We start from the raw sequence: 20,116 nt of genomic DNA, 5'->3' as shown, positions 1-20,116 counted from the left end.
GTGACAAGTTAACAAGATTAAAAGGCATTTTTATTGCTCATTCACTTTGTGAGCAATAAAGGTGCCTTTAAATCTTGCTATCTTGTCCCATTTGCTTTGATTTCTGAGACAGAGGTCAAAATTCTGTTTGTCTTCCTGCGAGTAGGGCCTAAAAATAGCTTTCCCTAATTAAATCTGGCTCGCAAATGCGAGCAGGCGAGTGTTTTTTTGAGCCCTGTTAGGTCATCGTAGATCGGATCTCAGCGTCTAGAGGAGCCACCTAAATACTAAATTTAAGGTCTTATCAGCAGAGTAACAGGTAGGGACCAATCCTTACCTGTGGTGTATACACCCACTATTACGCCATCCTCCATAAGGCCATTGCCCTAGTCCTGACTGGATAAGCCCAACCCTCTTCAAGATGGTGGGCACTAAAAAATGTGCTTAACTTCGCCTCCAGCATCTGAGGGGTGGAGTTGGCAAGGGGGGGGGGGCACATTGCTGTTTTATCTTGGTTTTTCCAACCGGTTCTACCACTAAAAGTGGCGGTTAGAACTAGAGACTGCCATCTGCTGCTAGCAGCAGAGGATGGGGCTTGCATTACAAAGACAGCAAGGCCTTTGAAGCCTCTCTCGGGCACTGTGCTCATCCTGGGGGAGGTAGGGTGACACCTCTGCCAAGGAGGTGCTTTTTTTCTGGCCTCAGAAAGCATGGGCTCTTGACTCAGATGCCCAGAAACCTGTCTGGTGGTGGCAGGCTGCCTAAAGCTAGTCAGAGACCACAACAGGGTTGGTAGTTTTTCAGAGGTGCTCTCTTGAGTACGCTTTAATAGATACAACACTGGCATTGGTGTGGGTTTATATTTACATAAACGAGGGGTGGAGGGTCTAAGGGAGTTTTAAGACCTGCCCAGGCTATCATCCCCTAATTAACATAATGAAACTACAAAGAAACCTGGGGGTCTAAGCATCAAAGAGACAGTCATGTACTCCAAAACCTATAGAATTCAAAAGTCACTAACGTACTGAGTAGAGTAACCAATAGGTCTTATATAGAGTTAATAATCCAACGCATCCAAACACCAGCAAACGTAGGTGAGACCCAAGATCCAGAGATGGATTCCCATCAAAATCTTGTTAGTGATCTTATTTTCCCATCTGGTCATCTAAAGGTTGGACTGGAGTGTCTCTAGATCATTGAGACTGCTTCCAGATCCACCTGATAGGACTAGGGTCAAGCCCACAATCACTTGTAGACCATGCGTGGGATCACTAAATGGGACCAAGTGCAGTGCAAAGAAGGAATGTGTATAGAAAGTGAAGATTAAAATAGATAACAAACAGTAAGGCAACTTTAATAGCTGTGAGCCTCTTTCTGTTTAAAAACCAGAACAGTGCAAAAACGCAGTGAAAACAAATAACTGCTTAGGGGCCGACATGTTTCTGCCAATCAGGGGGATAACTCCCTAGGCTTTCTTCAGGGCCTCTGTTCTTAGAAAATCTTTTGCAACTGCTAGTGTGAACCACAATCAAAAAATCATAAAGGAAACAAATAAAGTGACAACATAAAGCATATGTATTCCTATTCCTCCATGTCAGCTGGTGTATCAATCACCTAAAAAAAGGGATGCAAAGGTGGTATAAGTACATTGGATATTAATCAATATAGATCAGTAATTCTGAAAAGGACCGCCAAAGTTCCTTACTCACCCGTACTGACAGGGGATATTACCTCACCTCGCCTGGACCAAGCTCAGGGTAAGGGAGGCCACGCTCTAAAGAGGTAAGAAAAAAAGGGGAGAACACTCACATTAAGAGGAAAAGAAAAAGAACTATTCCTTTCTATCTATAGTGAGTCCCTTGGAGTACATGACTGTCTCTTTGATGCTTAGAACCCCAGGTTTCTTTGTAGTTTCATTGGTGTGGGTTTATTAAGAGAAGTTGTTTGGTACCAAACACCCCTGAGTTCAGTGAAACCATCATGGTGTTGGGGAACTCAAGCTCTCAAGTTTCCAAACCATGTACTCTTTATGGCTTCCCTGGCACTTACAATATTAAGAATAGACTTAAATATTGTAGGGGCATATCTACCGACACAGATATGCCCACATCTGTGATATGGTGCACCCCGGCTTAGGGCTTGTAATGCCTGCTAGATGGGTGACTTATCTAAACCTTAGGTAGTGCTGCTCTGACATGGCATACAGGCTAAGTACCATGTCACCTTTGTTGTTTTTGTCTACACCAAGGGGGGTGGTGATGGACGGAGCATCTGAATCTATCAAAAACTCACACCCAGTCAAAAGATCTGGGTTTAATCCATCACCGTTCTTTAGCCCACTCTGCCACCCCAGTTCAGACATGGCTATATGCAAATCAGTCTGACTCTGTGCCTCATGGGAACAGTCCAGCCCGAACTGCCAAGCCATGTCTTCCCTGGACCGGAAACAAGCTTCCGAGGACCGGTTTCTGGCATTCCAGCCAACTTCAGCCCGGCTTGCTTGAATCCAGTGGCAAAGTGAGCAAGGGACTCACGTCTGAGCATACCCACGTCAAACACTCACACCCAGTCAATTAGATTAAACCCAGATCTTTTGACTGGATGTGAGTGTTTGATTGATTCAGATGCTCCGTCCATCACCACCCCCTTTCGTACCGCTTTTGGCCGCCATAAGTGTGGCAGGGTATGCTCAGACGTGAGTCCCTTGCTCACTTTGCCACTGGATTCAAGCAAGCCGGGCTGAGACAAGCACACGAACTCAGTTTTTGATTTTTAAGGGTGGCTAGTGGGTTGACATGCTGTGTTGCTACAGTGTTGATTGTAGGTGTTGTGTTAATGTCTACATCAATCAGGAAGCTGAGCTCTTTGCTGTTCCTAAAGATCTGCTACAATGATAACCTTGTTGGCTTTTGCCACACTGTAGCAAGCAGAGTAGATGACCAGCACCCACCTAATGTAAGCACAGGGCCCCAACCTCCTCCCCAGTCAAATGCCATCTGTTTTAAAGGGAGCCAACCAAATATAGAGTTAGAGAGCAAATTATCTGCTTCTCTGGGATATGACAGTGCCCAGCCATTTGTAGGTGGAAAAGTGAGTCCCTCACTAGTGTTTTCTGTTATGCTGATAGCAATAAAGGTGTGGGAGATCCCGAACATATTCTTTGTCTTTATGGGCTATTCATAAACATGACATTATTTTCAGTCTGTTGACACTGTTTTGAAATTTGGAATAATATAATTGCCCCGTTTCTGATGATCTGAATATTTTATAATGTCCAGCGGTAGACTCCAGAACTGAACAATATATTGAAGATGAGCTATTACAATTGATGCTATTCTTAATGCTGTGTCAACACTGCTAACTTATCGGTCTGTGGTAAATCTTCCTCTTCACCTTACTTCATGTGGTGTTCTGTAAATGAGGACTACTTGCACTGATATTCACTGTAATGCCCCCTTCTTTGATGCAGGAAGCTTCATTACTACAGCACATGCTGTGCTGCTTAGGAGTAAGTGATAATTATAAGGCTTCTACCTATGCAGTACTGTCTGTGAATGCGAAGGGATCTTGAACTGTTGAATGCAGGCAGCATCCCACGTTTGTCTGAGAGATCATAAATTGTGCAGATCAGTTCCTTCATCTCAGACGCCAAATTCTCCTCTAGTTTAGAAATGACTACGGATATCACCGATTATGTTGACTTGGGGTAGGTAGCCCACTGTGCTCACCAAGTATCAGAAAACAACACTTAAGGCTAGCAATCTTCCTACATACTACAGGATTATGAGTCAGGAAGCCATGAGATTTTAGGAATTGGGTTCTCATAGGTTCTTGGAGCAAAGGCACGGTCTTTCATTTGCAAGGGAATTTGGTTAGATATGATCCTTAGCCCAGTAATGCAATCATTAATTGGGCCATCTGTACTCTTTTCTCATCAATAATTTGCCCATGTGACAGTGTTCTAAGAGGTGATGAGGCCAGAACCCCTCATCATTTTATCCTAGCATCTGCTCTGATTGTTGCTAATTGAGACAAACTCTTATGGACCGTCAACCGGTGCCAATCGGCTATCTACCAAATCCCAAAGACCATCTGTATCCGAATGGAGGAAGAGGAGTTCTGAGACAGAAAGTTTGGAAAGGGCACTACGAGTCTGGAGGCTTAATAGTTGAAGGGTAACTTTGTCATGAGCTAAGAGATTCTGGAGTCCTTATTGGAGTACATTCCCTTAAGGAATGGACCACACCCTCTACCTAGAATAGAACTAGCTCAATGACGGCTCAGTAAGATATACTCTACAAACCAATCCCTACTATCAACAGCTGAAGCAAAGTACTTTTTGTTAGCTAACCACCTTAGTCACTTTTCTAACTTCAATCCCAAACAGAAAAAGTATTGAATCCTCTAACTTATCACATTTTATAAAGCTGCATCTTTCTGGGTACAATCTATCAATGATACTATATTTGCATTTTGCAAAATTAGGTTCAAACGTCTTCTGTAAACAACACTATTTAAATGCCAGTAACAAATGATGCATGGAGTATTCAGCACAAACAAGAAGTACCACATCGTCAGCATACAACAAGCACAGCACTTTTCAAGACTTCTGAAATAAGACAGTAGGCACTATAGGACAATAAATGGCCTACTAAATCTTTCATGAAAACATTAAAAATAGTCAGACTCAGCATACAGCCTTGTCTCATGCCCTTAACCACTATAATTTGTCAGTAAGCTCCCTATGCTCTGAAATGGACACAGGCCGTATTATTTGATTGCAAAGGAAATATTTCCCTGATTACGTTTTTCAAAAACAGTCGCCCTGAACATAAATTTTTACATTGAATTAGTCTCACTGGTTGATGAATACTATTTAACTTAGGTTTTACAGCTAAGAATATAGTGTTTGTATTACATGCTAGTGCTTTCTAACTAAACCATTTTTGTTCAGCTAATAGAACTTCACATATAAGCATAACTTTATTTAAAAAATTTCCATTATGATTCTTCATTGCCCTGCATTAAAGGCTTTCAATTAGAGGAGAACTCTGGGGTGCTTTTCCTTCACTTTGTAATTAAAGAAAATATTAGACTAAAACACAATATTTCAAAAACACAGGACTCAGAAAGTCTAGTTCAGGCTATTCCTACCTCCGATGGGTGCAGACGGGCACGCCTTGGCCCGGAATTTGCCCAACCCATGCCAGACCCATGAAGCTGTTTCAATTTATGCAGTCAGACCCTGCTTCTAACTAGTTTCAAAGGTGGCAGAGACACACTCAATTCTCCTAGAGCTTGCTGGAACTTACAGTCCTTACAATCTACAACCACAGAGAACAGCCACTCAAACATCACTCTGGTTACTGAACCAGTCCGGCCCCGCCTCAAAGCACAAATCGAGAAATGAGACAGTTCCATGGAGTGTAAATTGCAAATGTAAAAAATAATGTAAATGTCATGGTACTTATAGAGCGCACTGTCACCAGACGGTCACCTTGCGGTGTCGCCTATTCGGCTTCCTAGCGCTGAGACTCATACCGCTGTGGAACCCTCCTGGCTTTCCCTGTGAAGTGTCCACTCCTGGGCACCCCCAGGGTGAAGCCAGGCATCCTTAGCGCTGTTGGGGCCGGTGTGGAGGCTAAGCAAGCTATTGCCCAGAATTGCAGCGTGGGGCCAGTGATTAGAATAGGCACCGAGGCAAGAATTATCAGATCCGGGGAGATTGAGTCCAAGAGCCGCCAAGGCGGGAATTGAACCGTGGTCCCGGGCCAGACCTCTGCATCAGGGTCTGCCTCTCTAACCATTGAGCCACACTCCTTTATGTCCTGAAAAGCAATCTCTAAGAACCACCACAAAAACATCTACACCAGTGATGGAAACAGCAAGGTAGGGGAGAAGAATCCCTTTGTCCAGGAGGAAAACAGTTACAATTCTGTTGATATGATCAAAAAAGAAATTGCTAAAGTGTGGTGTTTAAGATTGTTTAGAGTGGGTAAAAACTGTATAATTTCTGTGAAGAGCAATAGTTATAATATAGGAGCTGTAAAATTACAAAAGACTATGGGAGAAGGAAGAGTGATATCATTTGTTTTCTTCCGTATGAAGTCTTCTCCCAGAAGCTATTCTGTAACTGAAATGCTTGTGTGAACTTGTGCAGAAAGATGTTGTGATGAACCTCTGGTAGATGATAAACCAATAATAGAGGCACATGGTAACCAGGGACAAGTGATAGGACACAACCGCTTGAGTGCAACATCAGACCTCAGGACCTCAATAAACAGCCTAGCGGTATCTCTCAACCAAGCATAAGGTACTACGGATATGAGTTAATACCACTAGAAGCTAATCCTTCACAAAGATACTTATCACTGGAGCTAGTAGGGCCACCAAAGTATAGCACCAAAGTATAGCAATTCACTCCATTGCACTACACATTAAGCGCGCTGACCCACCTAAACCAAAATTGGCAATCTGATCAAAGACCATAATTCCACTGTGAACCACCATGCAGAAATGACCCATCCCGCAGTCACAGATGTACAAGGCCCAACCCCTGCTCTACTATGCTCTGATACCTCCGTGTCTACCCAGTGCTTCATAAAACCTTTAAAATAAATAAATAAAATAAATTTGGAATACCTTCATAAAAATAAAACAGCCCCCAAACTACAAATGCAGACTGCATATGATTTAAGCATCAGTTTCAAGTGTTGTCTGGAAGAGAGGTCTTTGTGCAAGGTGAAATGGGGGTTGCCTTGGGGCGATGAGGTTTTAGTGAAAGGGGATCAAGTTGTTCCTCTTGTTGCAGCAAAACATAGAAGAGTTCAACTGGGTCATGAATGACATTTCAAACTTTCTACCACGTGCAAACATTTCTAGTGAATAGCAATGCCAATACAAGTGAAGAGAGTTGCCATAGAAGGGTGGGAAGGGAGTATCAGTAAGAAGATTGATATAAGTGGTAATATCTTAAGACTTCCATGAAGCTGTTGTCTTGCAAGTTAGCTATTGATTACATGGGCCATTTGTGTTGTTGCCAAGACATTTCAGTTAGGATATTGAGCTAGCTTTGCATGGGAACTGCAGCGAGGGAGTAAAGAGACACGTGGTCTGGAGAAGGATCCTTGAGAGGGTAAAATTAAGAATAAATGTCTGTCTGTATCATGACTAAACTGCCACACATCAGCAATTGCAAATCGTGCCAGGTTCATTACAACCCCTTTACTGTTCTACAAAAAAGGAAAGTAACAGTGGTAGATTCCCAAAAGGACAGCACCTAGTCAGTTTATTCTCCAAAAAATCTCGCCCACTAGTACATGGGGCAGTATGTGTGCACACTTCAAAGAACACCCACTGTCACAATGCAGGTTCAAACATGAACTATAACAAGATTTGAAAAAAGGCCAAGGTGCACCACGTCAACATTTAGGGGAATAAATATTTTCAGTGAGGTAAACAGTAATAATCATATCAGAGAGATTCTTCTTCATATAGTTTTGAGAGTTCTTTATTTAGTTCAGATGGTTAAAAAATATACAGGATCTACAGCCGACGCGTTTCGTCCACAAGGGACTTCTTCAGGGCAGGATAGTCAGATGGTGATGATGTCCCTGGTTTCTGGACCATAGGTGAGGAATAAGTGAGTCTACCCGGATAACTATATTAATCATCCGATAGTATCATGTATAATTAGAACTTAAATCCAAATTGGATAACTGGCGTTGGAGGGTTCAACTGCCATCAAGATCGCACCAATGATAGATAGGTAATGGAGACCTCCGTGTAATATTTAAAAAAAAATTCTTTGTACCGGTACTTGACGGAGGGGGACGTCTGGACAGACGCTATCGTCTCTAGCCACGCAGGAACCAGGGGAGGCAGTAGCACGCTTCATTGAGAGCTGGCTGGCAATAGAATTTTCCCTATACTTCCCCGCATACAAAGAAAAAATTTAAATATTACACGGAGGTCTCCATTACCTATCTACCCTGGTTCCACTACCATTGGATTATTGTCCTCACTTTCTATGTGGCTTGAACACAAGACATTGCAACACCTGATATCATTGGTGCGATCTTGATGGCAGTTGAACCCTCCAACGCCAGTTATCCAATTGGATTTAAGTTCTAATTATACATGATACTATCGGATGATTAATATAGTTATCCGGGTAGACTCACTTATTCCTCACCTATGGTCTAGAAACCAGGGACATCATCACCATCTGACTATCCTGCCCTGAAGAAGTCCCTTGTGGACGAAACGCGTCGGCTGTAGATCCTGTATATTTTTTAACCATCTGAACTAAATAAAGAACTCTCAAAACTATATGAAGAAGAATCTCTCTGATATGATTATTACTGTTTACCTCACTGAAAATATTTATTCCCCTAAATGTTGACGTGGTGCACCTTGGCCTTTTTTCAAACCCTTTACTGTTCTACCCTCCCATCCATCTACTACATTATATAGAACATCGCTGAAGTCACCCCCCAGTCGTGGGTAGAGGTCAGGTTTCCAGGATTATCTCACTAATCCTACAGAGTGAGTTTTTTAGGATTGTACATTCCTGACTGCCCCACTTTCCAATGACTCACAAACCACCCACTGTGATCTGTACTACTCTTAGACACAAGAAATTATATTTTTACCCAGTACAGCCATCCCTCATGCACAACCCACATTTGCAACGTTAAATACTTTCCTCTCCTGAGGACCCAAAACGTATCTCTATCAAGTGTGTCTTCTAGAGGAGTACCTGGCCTGGATCTTACCTTAGGGGGAAATGGGAGCCACCTTCCACCCCCTTCCAAGTAATCTTGTGTCTCAAGGCATTTGCATTCCAAGAGAGGACTTTAGTGAAGATTACATTCCCAAACCCTTAAACTATGGCCTCTATTGGCATTTTGAGCCTGTAGCCATGTCCTTCTCGTCATCCTTCCCCCTACCACGGTGATTGGCCTTATCAGTCCATTCTGTGCCGAGTACACCCAGTGCAGAGTACACCCTCACTCAAATTTTGCATGCCAGTCTACTGTAGCTTTAATAGATGTAAGTGAACAACAAATAACTATTGCCCTTTATAACTGTGCTTCCAAACTTTCCCACACACCACCCTTTAATAATCCTGGCACCTCAATGAGGGATGCGCCGGCTGTCCCACCGTTTCTCCATTAATTTTGCAATAACCCCTTCCAGGCTCATGACGAGCTGGGCTCGTCATGAAGTAGCCTCCTACCAGGCTGATGAAGAGCCCAGCTCGTCATACTCAATGGACTTTTGAAAATTCCAGCACAGGAGGAAAATATCACTAGCAGCGATGGTGTTAAGATACTACATGCAACCTATTACATCCCCCAACTAGTAAAGTTAAATCAGGCAGAGCTAGATATATTAACCGTACCGCTCTCTTTCCGCTACTCTTTTTACCACTAACCCACATTGAGAGGATCAATGCCTAGACCGGTGCCCCTTGAGCTCATCCCATCTCCCACCTTAGTGGTCAAATGGGGCAAAAGTTGAGAGAGAGAGAGAGAAGATCTCAGTTGGGCATCCACTTTCCAGGACTTCCCACCTCCCCCTGCCAGCTAAGTATTCACCAGCTTTCTTGGCAGCTGTTATGGGTCTAAAGTAATCCCTTTCACCTCTATGTTTCCTTCTGATATCCTCCGGGCGTCTTCCCACGCCACATCCAGATTGCTATCTCCTCTTGGACTTTTGCTTTCTTTAATTTGGTTGAAACTCCCCCATCTCATTTTCCCCCACCCGAGTGATTCTCTGGGCTCTAGGCTCTTGTCTTGCGATCTGTTTGAGCCTCACTAAGAGTCTTGCACTCTCACCTCCCTGTCCAAGATTCCTTATGGCCTTTCGATAAAGTAGGTTTTTCCCTGAAAATCACTTTCAGTTCAGCCGAGAAGTCTATATTCCAAATGCACGCTTCTCAGCGTTTTCTTTAGCTCAAACGTTTTCAGCTGATTGTGTATCCGCTTGATGTAGTCTAAGAAGAACATCACAAGAAAGAATTTATATTGCATCTGTCCCAATTGTTGCCCAGTTGCTGGAACCACATCTCTGTACCTGCAGCTGGAGTTTAGTGATGAGGTGGGGTGGTTCACCTGTGTCAACATCCTGTGTGCCCTCGCCACCACAAAGCAGGAAGAGATGCGTTTTTTCCGCCCCTTTCTTCAGCCATGTCCCTATGCATCTTCTATTCATTTTTCCTCGTCCTAGATGTACTCCACAGTTGTAAAATCGTAGTTGCAAAATGCAGGCAAACATAGTCTAGGTCAAAAGGTAATTTCTCTAAACATACTAACAAGTGCACTTCAGAGGAGGATGTAGGTCCAACAGGCACCCTCACCACTCTGTCAAAGTAACCACTGATATGGAGTCCTAATTTAATGTAGACCTAATGGATGACTAGATCACCCTGATTGTCTAATCATGCCTTGAATCAACGTAGTTACTCTAAAGATCCAATGAAAGTTTCAAATATGATGTGCCTAAGGCAATGTTGCCTCCAACAATTAATTACACCACAGGGCTGACAGACCATAAGCACAATAAAGCACCTAAAAAAAACCGGTAGGAACATGCCCACCCTTAGGCAAACTGTAAGGTCATACAGTCATCCTCTACTTTAGGCACAAGTTTCACCTGGCCCCAGTATTAAACATAGCAACACTCTTGAGTGGAACAACGTTATTTGCGGACATGCATGATGGTGCAGGGATGCAGGTACAAATGTATTCAGCAACAATACAGAAGGGAAGGTGTACACTGATCACCAAAACCACAATTGATAATGTACATTGATAAATTCACACTCCCATTGTCATATGGTTCAAAGGTTTTTCCATTGGGTTTTCTAAAGTCTGCTCAGTGTGATGCAGAAATCCCTTGGTAAATGATTTAATGTGGGAGAGAGGATCTTCAAAAAGCTAGAGACTGAGCTGGTTTAACTGGTAGCGGAGGTGCTTCTGAAGAAATAAACATTATGCAGTAAGTCTCAAGTCTGGAACTTGTTATTGGATAGTAGTATCCATTCCACATGTGGAACAAGAAAATAACTGTGCAACATGAGTGTAAAATTTCCTTTATAGCCACATCTTTTAAAGCACAGCACGTTCAACGGCAGGCTCCTCATGAGCAGAAGGACTGTGTTCTCTTCATCTTTTGTGCACGGTATATAGCATGGAAATGTTTACCCATGCCTCTGACAGCAGTTAGCATGCTCCTCATCCTGCCGCCATTGCATGCAGAAAGAGGAGCCTCGCATTTTTACTTATGCTGGAAGGGTGTGACAAAAACCTGTTGTTGTGCAAGGGTCACACGGGGGGCATTTTCAGAAAGATTTCGGATGCCAATAAACAATTGTGTCAGAAGCGCTTACCACAAATTGTACTGGACGATGTACACGCATCTGCGGAGGTACATTTCTGTTATGGATCAAGTGAAACATAAAAAGAAGACTATAGAAAGTGCTCTGGTTTGACCATATTAAGCAACTTAACAGGAAGGAAACATCTAAACTATATTGATTGTGACTCTTGTCATATGAATAGAGCAGCAAGAGTGACAACACAGAGGACTGCCAAATACATACTAGCATGTTTGATACTTGCATTGGTATTCGAGACTAAAGTCGAAGAGACAATTAAATACTTCCATTCTGTAACGTTCTTTCTGCTGGATACTCTATCTAACCATAGATGCATCCCCTTTAGAATATTCACAAGAGACAGACTGGATCGCAGGAAGTTTCCCTACAATGCTTTTGCGTGCTGGTAGGCGGCATACACTGTGATGAAATGCCACCCCAGAAGTGATAGAGCGGGGCTGCATATAAGTGCCACCTCTTCGTGCTGACGACAGTGTCTTTGTTCTTCGTACCACACTTTCAGACATGGATCGCTTCTACAAATTGTTGAGGACAGCGTAAAGATAACCAACATGGGACCTTATTAATTAACATGGATTATGAGGCTCATGAGGTAATACAGAAGGAGAAGTTATGGAACCTACATTTCTTTCATGAGTAATAAGTAGATGAAATGCAACATCTCAATACTGAGGACTACTGAGTATTTAGGTAAGCTACTGAGGCAGCACAAATTCATAAAGAGTCCTGACACTGGCCCTAAGCCTTTGCCAGAAGCCATTACACTTCTATCCACCGACCTTTTCTATAGCCAGACATGCAGGTGCACCAGAGTGTAGCTTAAGAGGGGATCACCTCCTAATTATCCTCTCACCTACCCTCAGATTAGTTTGACCTCACCATTTGTCTGATCAGCTTACTACCAACAGCAGGTGTCATCTTCTGGGTACGTTTGCCATATCGGAGGGTTGCAATGCCCCAAACCATTGATGGAGGTTCAAAGAGAGATGCCAAGTCATAAGTTTGAGGGCACCAATCGTGCCATGGGTGAGCAACAGAACGAGTGTTCATGTATCTTGGCTGTTATGTGTTTTCCCTGCTGGATCAGGAGTTATATATACAGATCTCTAAATATGGGACATATTAAGCACGTGACTGCGTCCCTGGGAGATGCACAGGGTTAGTTTTCTTGCTGTGAAATCAAAATGGTACTGAATTCACATTTTTTAAGTATACCATATAAACTGAATATACTTAACATATATGCAAGGAGTTTTGCCCTTTGCCGGACAGGTTAGCACAAACTACACCCATTTACACTTACCACGGTGGATTCAGATGCACTTTGTTAGAATAAACAGATTACAACAGAAGTGATGGCACTTGGATACAGGCATAAGTAACATCACAGGCAGCGCTTGAAATGTAAAACTAGAAGTACCAGAGGACCTGCTTGTTTCTGAGAAGTGCAGGCACTCTCCAATTAAAAGTATTACATTCCTCTTCAGAAGTGCCGGTATTCTCCCTCTCAACATTAAAAAAGGCCGGCACTCCGTACCGGACAGTACTGGCCCATTTAAAGCACTGATCACAGGCAACGTCATAGGTGAAAATGAAAATCACAAAGTATGTCTAATAGAAAAAACACTAACAAGACCACATAAAGCAAGCGTATGACCTACAGGCAGAACTCTGTTGTGTGCAAATTGGTTCCACCTCTTGACTGGAGGCTACAACAGAGCTTCACTGATTGAGACATGATATATAAACGTAGCTTCAGGTAATATTGTCTATTTTCATTTTTAACATGACATTTCTGCATTTATTTACTATAAAAATCAGTCAGGACACATTAAGGCAGCCCTCGAAAACAACTGAACGCTTTCTTCCTACATTCACGGGTTTAAATATTTAATGATAAGGGGAAAAGACTGGTCTTCATTAAATTGTATACCCGTCTGCGACATTAAAATACCGGTCATGCTGGTAAAATAAAAAATAATGGCAAAGTGCCTAGAAAACCACTACGTTCATATATTTAATTCCACCTAGCTGAGTGGGAGCCACAGTCAAGTGAGAGCAATAAACAACCTCCAAATGTGTGTACAGCTAGATTAGGGAGACTATAGATCTCAGGAATGGAGCCATCCGATGTTACTTAACACTCCTTTACTACTTCACCCTTAAACACTACCTTCATTGGTCAAATCATTCAATACAGTCAATACTGCCCTGCAGCACTGAACACACTATTCCTTCATTTTCTATTTCTGATTCTCGGTCCTTCTTGCAACCACTTCAGTCCAATATACTGCCGATTACTGCAACCAATTATTCATTAAATCGGTTCTCTGTAGGTGTTTTATAAACCCAACTAAATACGTGTTCTCCACTACTAGGCCACGCCTACTACAGCAACTCCGTCCCAGGCTCCGCCCCTCACCGGAAAGGACGTTGCGCAGTTGGTGGAAATCCCGGTGTCGCCCTGCTTTGAAGGCGTCTAGCGCACAATGGAAGTAGTACTGTATCAGCCAGCCGTTTACCACCCTTTCTTCCAAGTTTGTCCGCTGCACCCGTACAGCCTCCTCACTCCCCGCCATGTCAGAACTACAAAAAAACCCGCGCAGGAGACCTGGAGAGGAAGTGACGTCAGCCAAAACATAACGTCTCCGCAGACGTAGGCACGCCGAACTACACAGTTTACTACACCGAATCGCTGTGTGGCTGTGTTCGACTAACGTACATGGAATAGAAGAAAACTGTAAAAAGAAAGCTAAAATAGCTTATTTTTTGCTGCATACAAATCAGGAGTCTTCTGCTGAAACCGGACTTGTTGGCGTCCAGTAAATATGTGTTGGTATCGAATACATTAATTGTTTGGCGAAAATGGTTCCTGCTGGTACGGTGTCCAATTTGAGATGCAAGGCCGGTGTGGCAAACAAAAACTACTAGCTGTTCTGTTTTTGTGTGTATGGTATTTACATTTCATGTCTGTCCAACTTTTTAAATCGCTTGAGGGTGATCTATGCTGAGGTAAAGCTTCTTGTGAGCTTTCCTCGTTGGGCACAGAACACTGGTTGAATTCGATAGAGATGAAAGAGGAATTCCTTGTAGTGACGCTTTAAGATAGATGTTGTTTAAAAACTGCATCTTTCTTTTTTTCCAAACGAATAAGAGCGATTGAAGGAAGATAAAGGATAGTGCCTCAGAAACAATGCAGGAACCAAACAGGAAATTGTCACAATCAAGTATGTAGTCTTGTAAGTTATATAAGGCTCCCGGTTTTCCATTTTACAGATAAATACAGACAGAAAACAATGTGTTTTCTGTCTGCAATACACAAAGCCCCACTAGGAGCAGCACCTTGCTGCTCAGGCCTTCTCAATCCAACTGTCCACTCATCCAAGCACAAACTATCTCAACGTTTCAACCATACAATGACCTCACTCGCTGGCTGAGCAACAGAGAACATCAAGACTGTGTTATGTTATATCTATATAGTAAAGCGCAACAAATCATACCAAGAGGTGTATCTTGGTGCACGGCCTCCATGGTAAAATGCACCTGATAATTTACAAGCAACTTTTCCAGAAATTTTTTAAACAAAGCAAAATCTGAAGAGCCGCAAAAGTGGCTTGGAAGCAGATTCCACGTTGTTGGAGCAGTGTAAGAAATGGCTCTGCCCCAATATCTTGAGGCTTGGACACAGGGAGTAGACAGCAACGCCTTCTCGCTAGATTTTAGTGTGTGAGGGACTGTGGGGAGAATGCATAAGATAGCAAGAAGCCACAACACATCTCCCCCAGCCGAATGAAACACGAAATTCAGCAGGATGAAGGACAGCAAAACACCCTCCTAGGACAGCAAAACATCCAGCAAAGCTATAAATACCATCCCAGCGAAACAAACAGAAAGGGCAAACAACTTCATTGCTCCAATGAGGATGTAAGATGGAAAAATACGAAGGCAATCAATATGTCCCACAAATTCAAAATGCAAGTTTGCAGATAACCCAAAAACTGAACACAATTAGCTGTTACTCTCACAACACATGCACAATGGCAGGACCAGTCCGTTACCATAACAACACTGAAACAAGGCCAAGGCTTTTTCCACACTCCACTGCATTGAGATGTAACCACTTATCACCATAAACTTGAACAGGACCAGGGTTTCACCTACCCTCTACTGCATAGGGGTGTAACAATGTACCCCCTTAATATTGGGCTAAAAACTGCCCCATCATCCTAACCACATGGGAACGATGGTAACTACCCACCGAGTGTCGGATGCCCCACAAGACCTATCTTTGCTTGTGAAGTGATTCTGCAGAGAAGACAAGAGCCACCGCCCCTGTACCCACCTGACCCGTGCAGAGATGTGGTACCCAGCAGGGATGAGATGGAACCAGGGAAGGGAGCCAGAAACGAAATGAAGAGGCCTTGGTGGTTGTGGAGCTGAGTAGGATCATTTGGTGCCAACTGGGGAGACAAGAAGGCTTAATTAGGAAAAGACCACACCACCCCCTTAATGGCAGACCTCTAGACACATACAGAAAGGATTCCTTTAACCATGGACTCACCAGGGCTCGTGTAGACCTATGAACCAAGGAAGTTATGAATGCACCAATGAATAAAGGAAAAGCCAAGGCAAGCGCTCTTGCGCTGTAGAAAAAACCAAAGTACTGGGCTCCTGCACGGCAATGTGCAACTAATGAAGAGCGCTCCTGCGCTGTGGAAAGAAACCAAGGTACTGGGCTCCTGCACGGCAATGTGCAACTAATGAATAGCGCTCCTGCGCTGTGGAAAGTGACCAAGGTACTGGGCTCCTGCACGGCAATGTGCAACTAATGAATAGCGCTCCTGCGCTGTGGAAAGAAACCAAGGTATTAGGCTCCTGCACGGCAATGTGCAACTAATGAATAGCGCTCCTGCGCTGTTACTGTTTAACCACAAAGAAAAGTGCACCTGCGCAGCTAATGAATAAACAAAGAACAATGCTCCAGCGTGAACACAGACCTGACTGCAGCGCAGATCCGTAGCCCAAGTCCTGCGGCAGCAAGCGTTTGTAAGGCACAGCAAGGAAACCGGAGAACAAGGTGTCCATGGAATCCCTGGTGTTTGGCTCCGAAGGTACCAGGCGAATCCGGGTAACAGGACGAATCCGAAGCACAGAGCCGGCGGGAAACGCAGCGTTTAATCGTTTCCCCCGGAAGTGCTTCGTGGAGGCAGGTCGTGGAAGACTAGACCGGGACTCGACTTCCGCCCGGAAGTGAGTATTCCGATCGCCGTATGTGTCTAGCGGCCCCTCGGGAACGGCAAGACGCCACAAACATGACAGTACCCCCCCTAAGACAGAACCCCCAACACCCCCGTAATCAGAAAGGGGAGGAAGGGCGAGGGCTAAGTGGGTGACTCAAATGGAAAGGACGGACCAGAACGGAAGCATGGCGTACATGGGACAAGGGTTCCCAGGACCGTTCTCGGGACCGTACCCCTTCTAGTCCACCAGGTAGAAGAGCTTCCCCCTGGTACGACGAGAACCCAAGATGCCCCAGACCTCGTACTCAACTTGGTCCTCCACCACCACCGGGGAAGGAGGAGAGGGTATCGTGCTGCCGGGACGGACCGCATGCAGAAGGGAGACATGGAAAACAGGGTGTATCTTCATGTGTGGAGGAAGCAAGAGCCTCATAGCCACGGGGTTGACCACCTTTTCGATGACATAAGGACCCACAAAACGAGGCAACAGTTTCTTGGGACCATGCACGTTGAGGTGCCGAATAGAGAGCCACACACTGTCGCCCTTGCGGTACTCGGGCTCTTTCTGCCTATGAGCGTCGGCGGGTGCCTTGTAGGAGTCCTTTGCCTTGGCCAGCTCGAACCGGGCTTGTTACCAGAAACCACACAAAGCATCACGATAAGCCCGCACCGTCGGCAATGGGCTGTCCAGGGGTGCCTCCCAAGCAGTGGTGCGGGGGTGTCGTCCTTGGATGCAGAAGAAAGGAGACATACCGATGGCTGAATGCTTACTGTTGTATGCGTATTCCGCCATCCATAGCACGTCAGACCATTCCTTTTCAACCACAAGCAGCAAGCAGCGGAGGAATTGCTCCATGGTAGTCAAGTCAAGTCAAGTCAAAAAATTTATATAGCGCACTACATACCCAGAGGGTTTCAAGGCGCTTAGGAAGGGGAGGTGGATTATTTGTCAAAAATCCACGTTTTAAGCTGCTTTCTGAACGCTAGGTGGTTCTGGGTGAGGCGAAGGTAAGCGGGGAGTGAGTTCCATGTTTTGGCAGCCAGGTATGAGAAGGATCTGCCTCCCATGGTGGTCTTGTTGATGCGAGGAACAGTGGCGAAGGCTTGGCTGGAAGAGCGAAGTTGGCGGGAGGGGGTGTAGAAGGACAGTCGAGAGTTGAGGCAATCTGGTCCAATGTCGTAGAGTGATTTGTGTGCGTGGGTAAGCAGTCGGAAAGTGATCCTCTTATTGACGGGTAGCCAGTGGAGGTCTTTAAGGTGACCAGAGATGTGTTCGTTGCGTGGGATGTCTAATATGAGCCTGGCTGAGGCGTTTTGGATTCGTTGTAGTTTCTTCTGGAGTTTGGCGGTGGTACCTGCGTAGAGGGTGTTTCCGTAGTCCAGTCGGCTCGTGACTAGAGCGTGGGTGACTGTTTTCCTTGTTTCGGAGGGGATCCAGCGAAATGTTTTTCTGATCATGCGAAGAATGTTAAAGCAGGAAGAGGATACGGCGCTGACTTGTCTGTTCATTGAGAGTGAAGAATCAAGGATGACGCCAAGGTTCCGTGCGTGGTCTGTCGGGATGGGTGCATTTCCGAGGGCTTCCGGCCACCAGGAGTCGTCCCATGCAGAGGGGGATTTGCCTAAGATGAGGACTTCTGTTTTGTCTGAGTTCAGTTTCAGACGGCTTTGTTTCATCCATTCGGCGACTTCTTTAATTCCTTCGTGTAGGTTAGTTTTAGCGGTGCTGGGGTCCTTGGTGAGAGATAGGATCAGTTGAGTGTCATCCGCGTAAGAGATGATGTTGAGGTTGTGTTGGCGGGCGATGGCCGCGAGGGGGCTCATGTATACGTTGAAGAGGGTGGGACTGAGTGAGGATCCTTGTGGTACGCCGCAGATGATTTCAGAGGCCTCGGACTTGAATGGTGGGAGGCGGACTCTCTGGGTTCTTCCGGTGAGGAACGAGGTGATCCATTCCAGTGCCTTTCCTTGGATTCCGATGTTTCTGAGGCGTTGTAAAAGGGTGCTATGACAGACCGTGTCGAAGGCTGCGGAGAGGTCGAGGAGGATGAGGGCGACTGTGTCTCCATTGTCCAGTAGAGTTCGAATGTCGTCTGTTGCTGTGATGAGGGCGGTCTCAGTGCTGTGTTTGGCTCGGAAGCCAGATTGTGAGGGGTCGAGTGATTTGTTGGCTTCGAGGAAGGCGGCGAGCTGGTTGTTGACAGCTTTCTCGATGACTTTGGCCGGGAATGGAAGCGAGATGGGGCGGTAGTTTTTGAGTTCGGTGGGGTCAGCTGTGGGTTTCTTCAGGAGGGCGGTGAGTTCAGCGTGTTTCCAATCTTCTGGGAAGGTAGCGGAGTTGAAGGAGCAGTTGATGACGTCTCGGAGGTGAGGTGCTATGACGGAGTCTGCTTTGTTGAAGATGTGGTGAGGGCATGGGTCTGTGGGGGATCCAGAGTGGATGGAATTCATCAGGCGGATGGTGTCCTCAGTGGAGATTGGGTTCCAGGCGTTAAGGGTGTTGACGGGGGGAAGATGGTCAGCAGCTGGTAGGGTGGGTTGGTTTTCGGGTTGGTTGTCAAAGCTGTTGTGGATGTCTGCAATCTTGTTGTGGAAAAAAGAGGCTAGGGAGTCACAGAGGGTTTGAGAGGGGGTGATGTCGTTGGAGTTGGCCGAGGGGTTGGAAAATTCCTTGACGATGTTAAAAAGTTCCTTGCTGTTGTGGGCGTTGTTGTCAAGTCGATCCTTGAATGCTGTTTTCTTGGCTTTTCGGATCAGTTGGTGGTGAGTGCGGGTGGCGCTTTTGAAGGCGTCCTTGGTGCTGGTGGTTGGGTCTTTTTTCCAGGCTTTTTCAAGGGAGCGGCAGAGTTTCTTGGATTTCTTAAGATCATCGTTGAACCATGAGGCCTTCTTGCTGCCTGGTTTGCTTTGCCGTTTTTTCAGTGGTGCTAAGGTGTCGGCGGTGTTGGATAACCATAGGGTGAGGTTGGCGGCGGCTTCGTTGGCGTTAGAGGAGAGGGCTGGGGAGGTTTGAAGGAGTGATGTGGAGATCTGGTCTGTGGTGATTTTGTTCCAGTTTCTTTGTAGAGTTGGTTGGAGGTGGATGATAGGTTTCGGCTTGTTGTAGGTGAAGTGAACGCAGCTGTGGTCAGTCCAGAGGAGATCTGAAGTGTGGCTGAAGGAGACATGGTTGCTGGAGGTGAAGATGGGGTCGAGAGTGTGACCTGCGATGTGGGTGGGGGAAGTGACCAGTTGTTTAAGTCCGAGGTTGGCGAGGTTGTCTAAGAGGGTGGCGGTGTTGCGGTCGTTGATCTTTTCAAGGTGGAAGTTGAGGTCTCCCAGAAGGATGTAGTCTTTGGAGGGGAGCGCGTGTGGGGTGATGAAGTCCGTGATGTCTTCACTGAATTTTGCGCGTGGTCCTGGTGGTCTGTAGAGGAGGGTGCCTCTGAGTGTGGTCTTGGGGTCGATGTGGATCTGGAAGTGAAGGTGTTCGGAGTTGGCGAGGTTGGCATCA

At 45.2% G+C, this 20,116-nt stretch overlaps 1 protein-coding gene across 1 annotated transcript in view; it reads right to left on the bottom strand.

Moving 5' to 3' along the window:
• Positions 1-14,076, bottom strand: part of TERF2 (telomeric repeat binding factor 2) — a 663,265-nt gene extending 649,189 nt beyond the window's left edge. Inside the window, exon 1 of the mRNA XM_086945762.1 lies at positions 13,806-14,076. Coding sequence (XP_086801888.1) covers positions 13,806-13,962 — 157 coding nt within the window. The 5' untranslated portion in view covers positions 13,963-14,076. The remainder of the gene's footprint in view (positions 1-13,805) is intronic.
• Positions 14,077-20,116: the final 6,040 nt, after the last annotated feature.

This window comes from Lissotriton vulgaris, chromosome 12 (assembly GCF_964263255.1).
Source record: "Lissotriton vulgaris chromosome 12, aLisVul1.2, whole genome shotgun sequence".
NCBI classification, from domain to species: domain Eukaryota; kingdom Metazoa; phylum Chordata; class Amphibia; order Caudata; family Salamandridae; genus Lissotriton; species Lissotriton vulgaris.
This window is presented reverse-complemented; position numbering and strand designations above follow the sequence as displayed.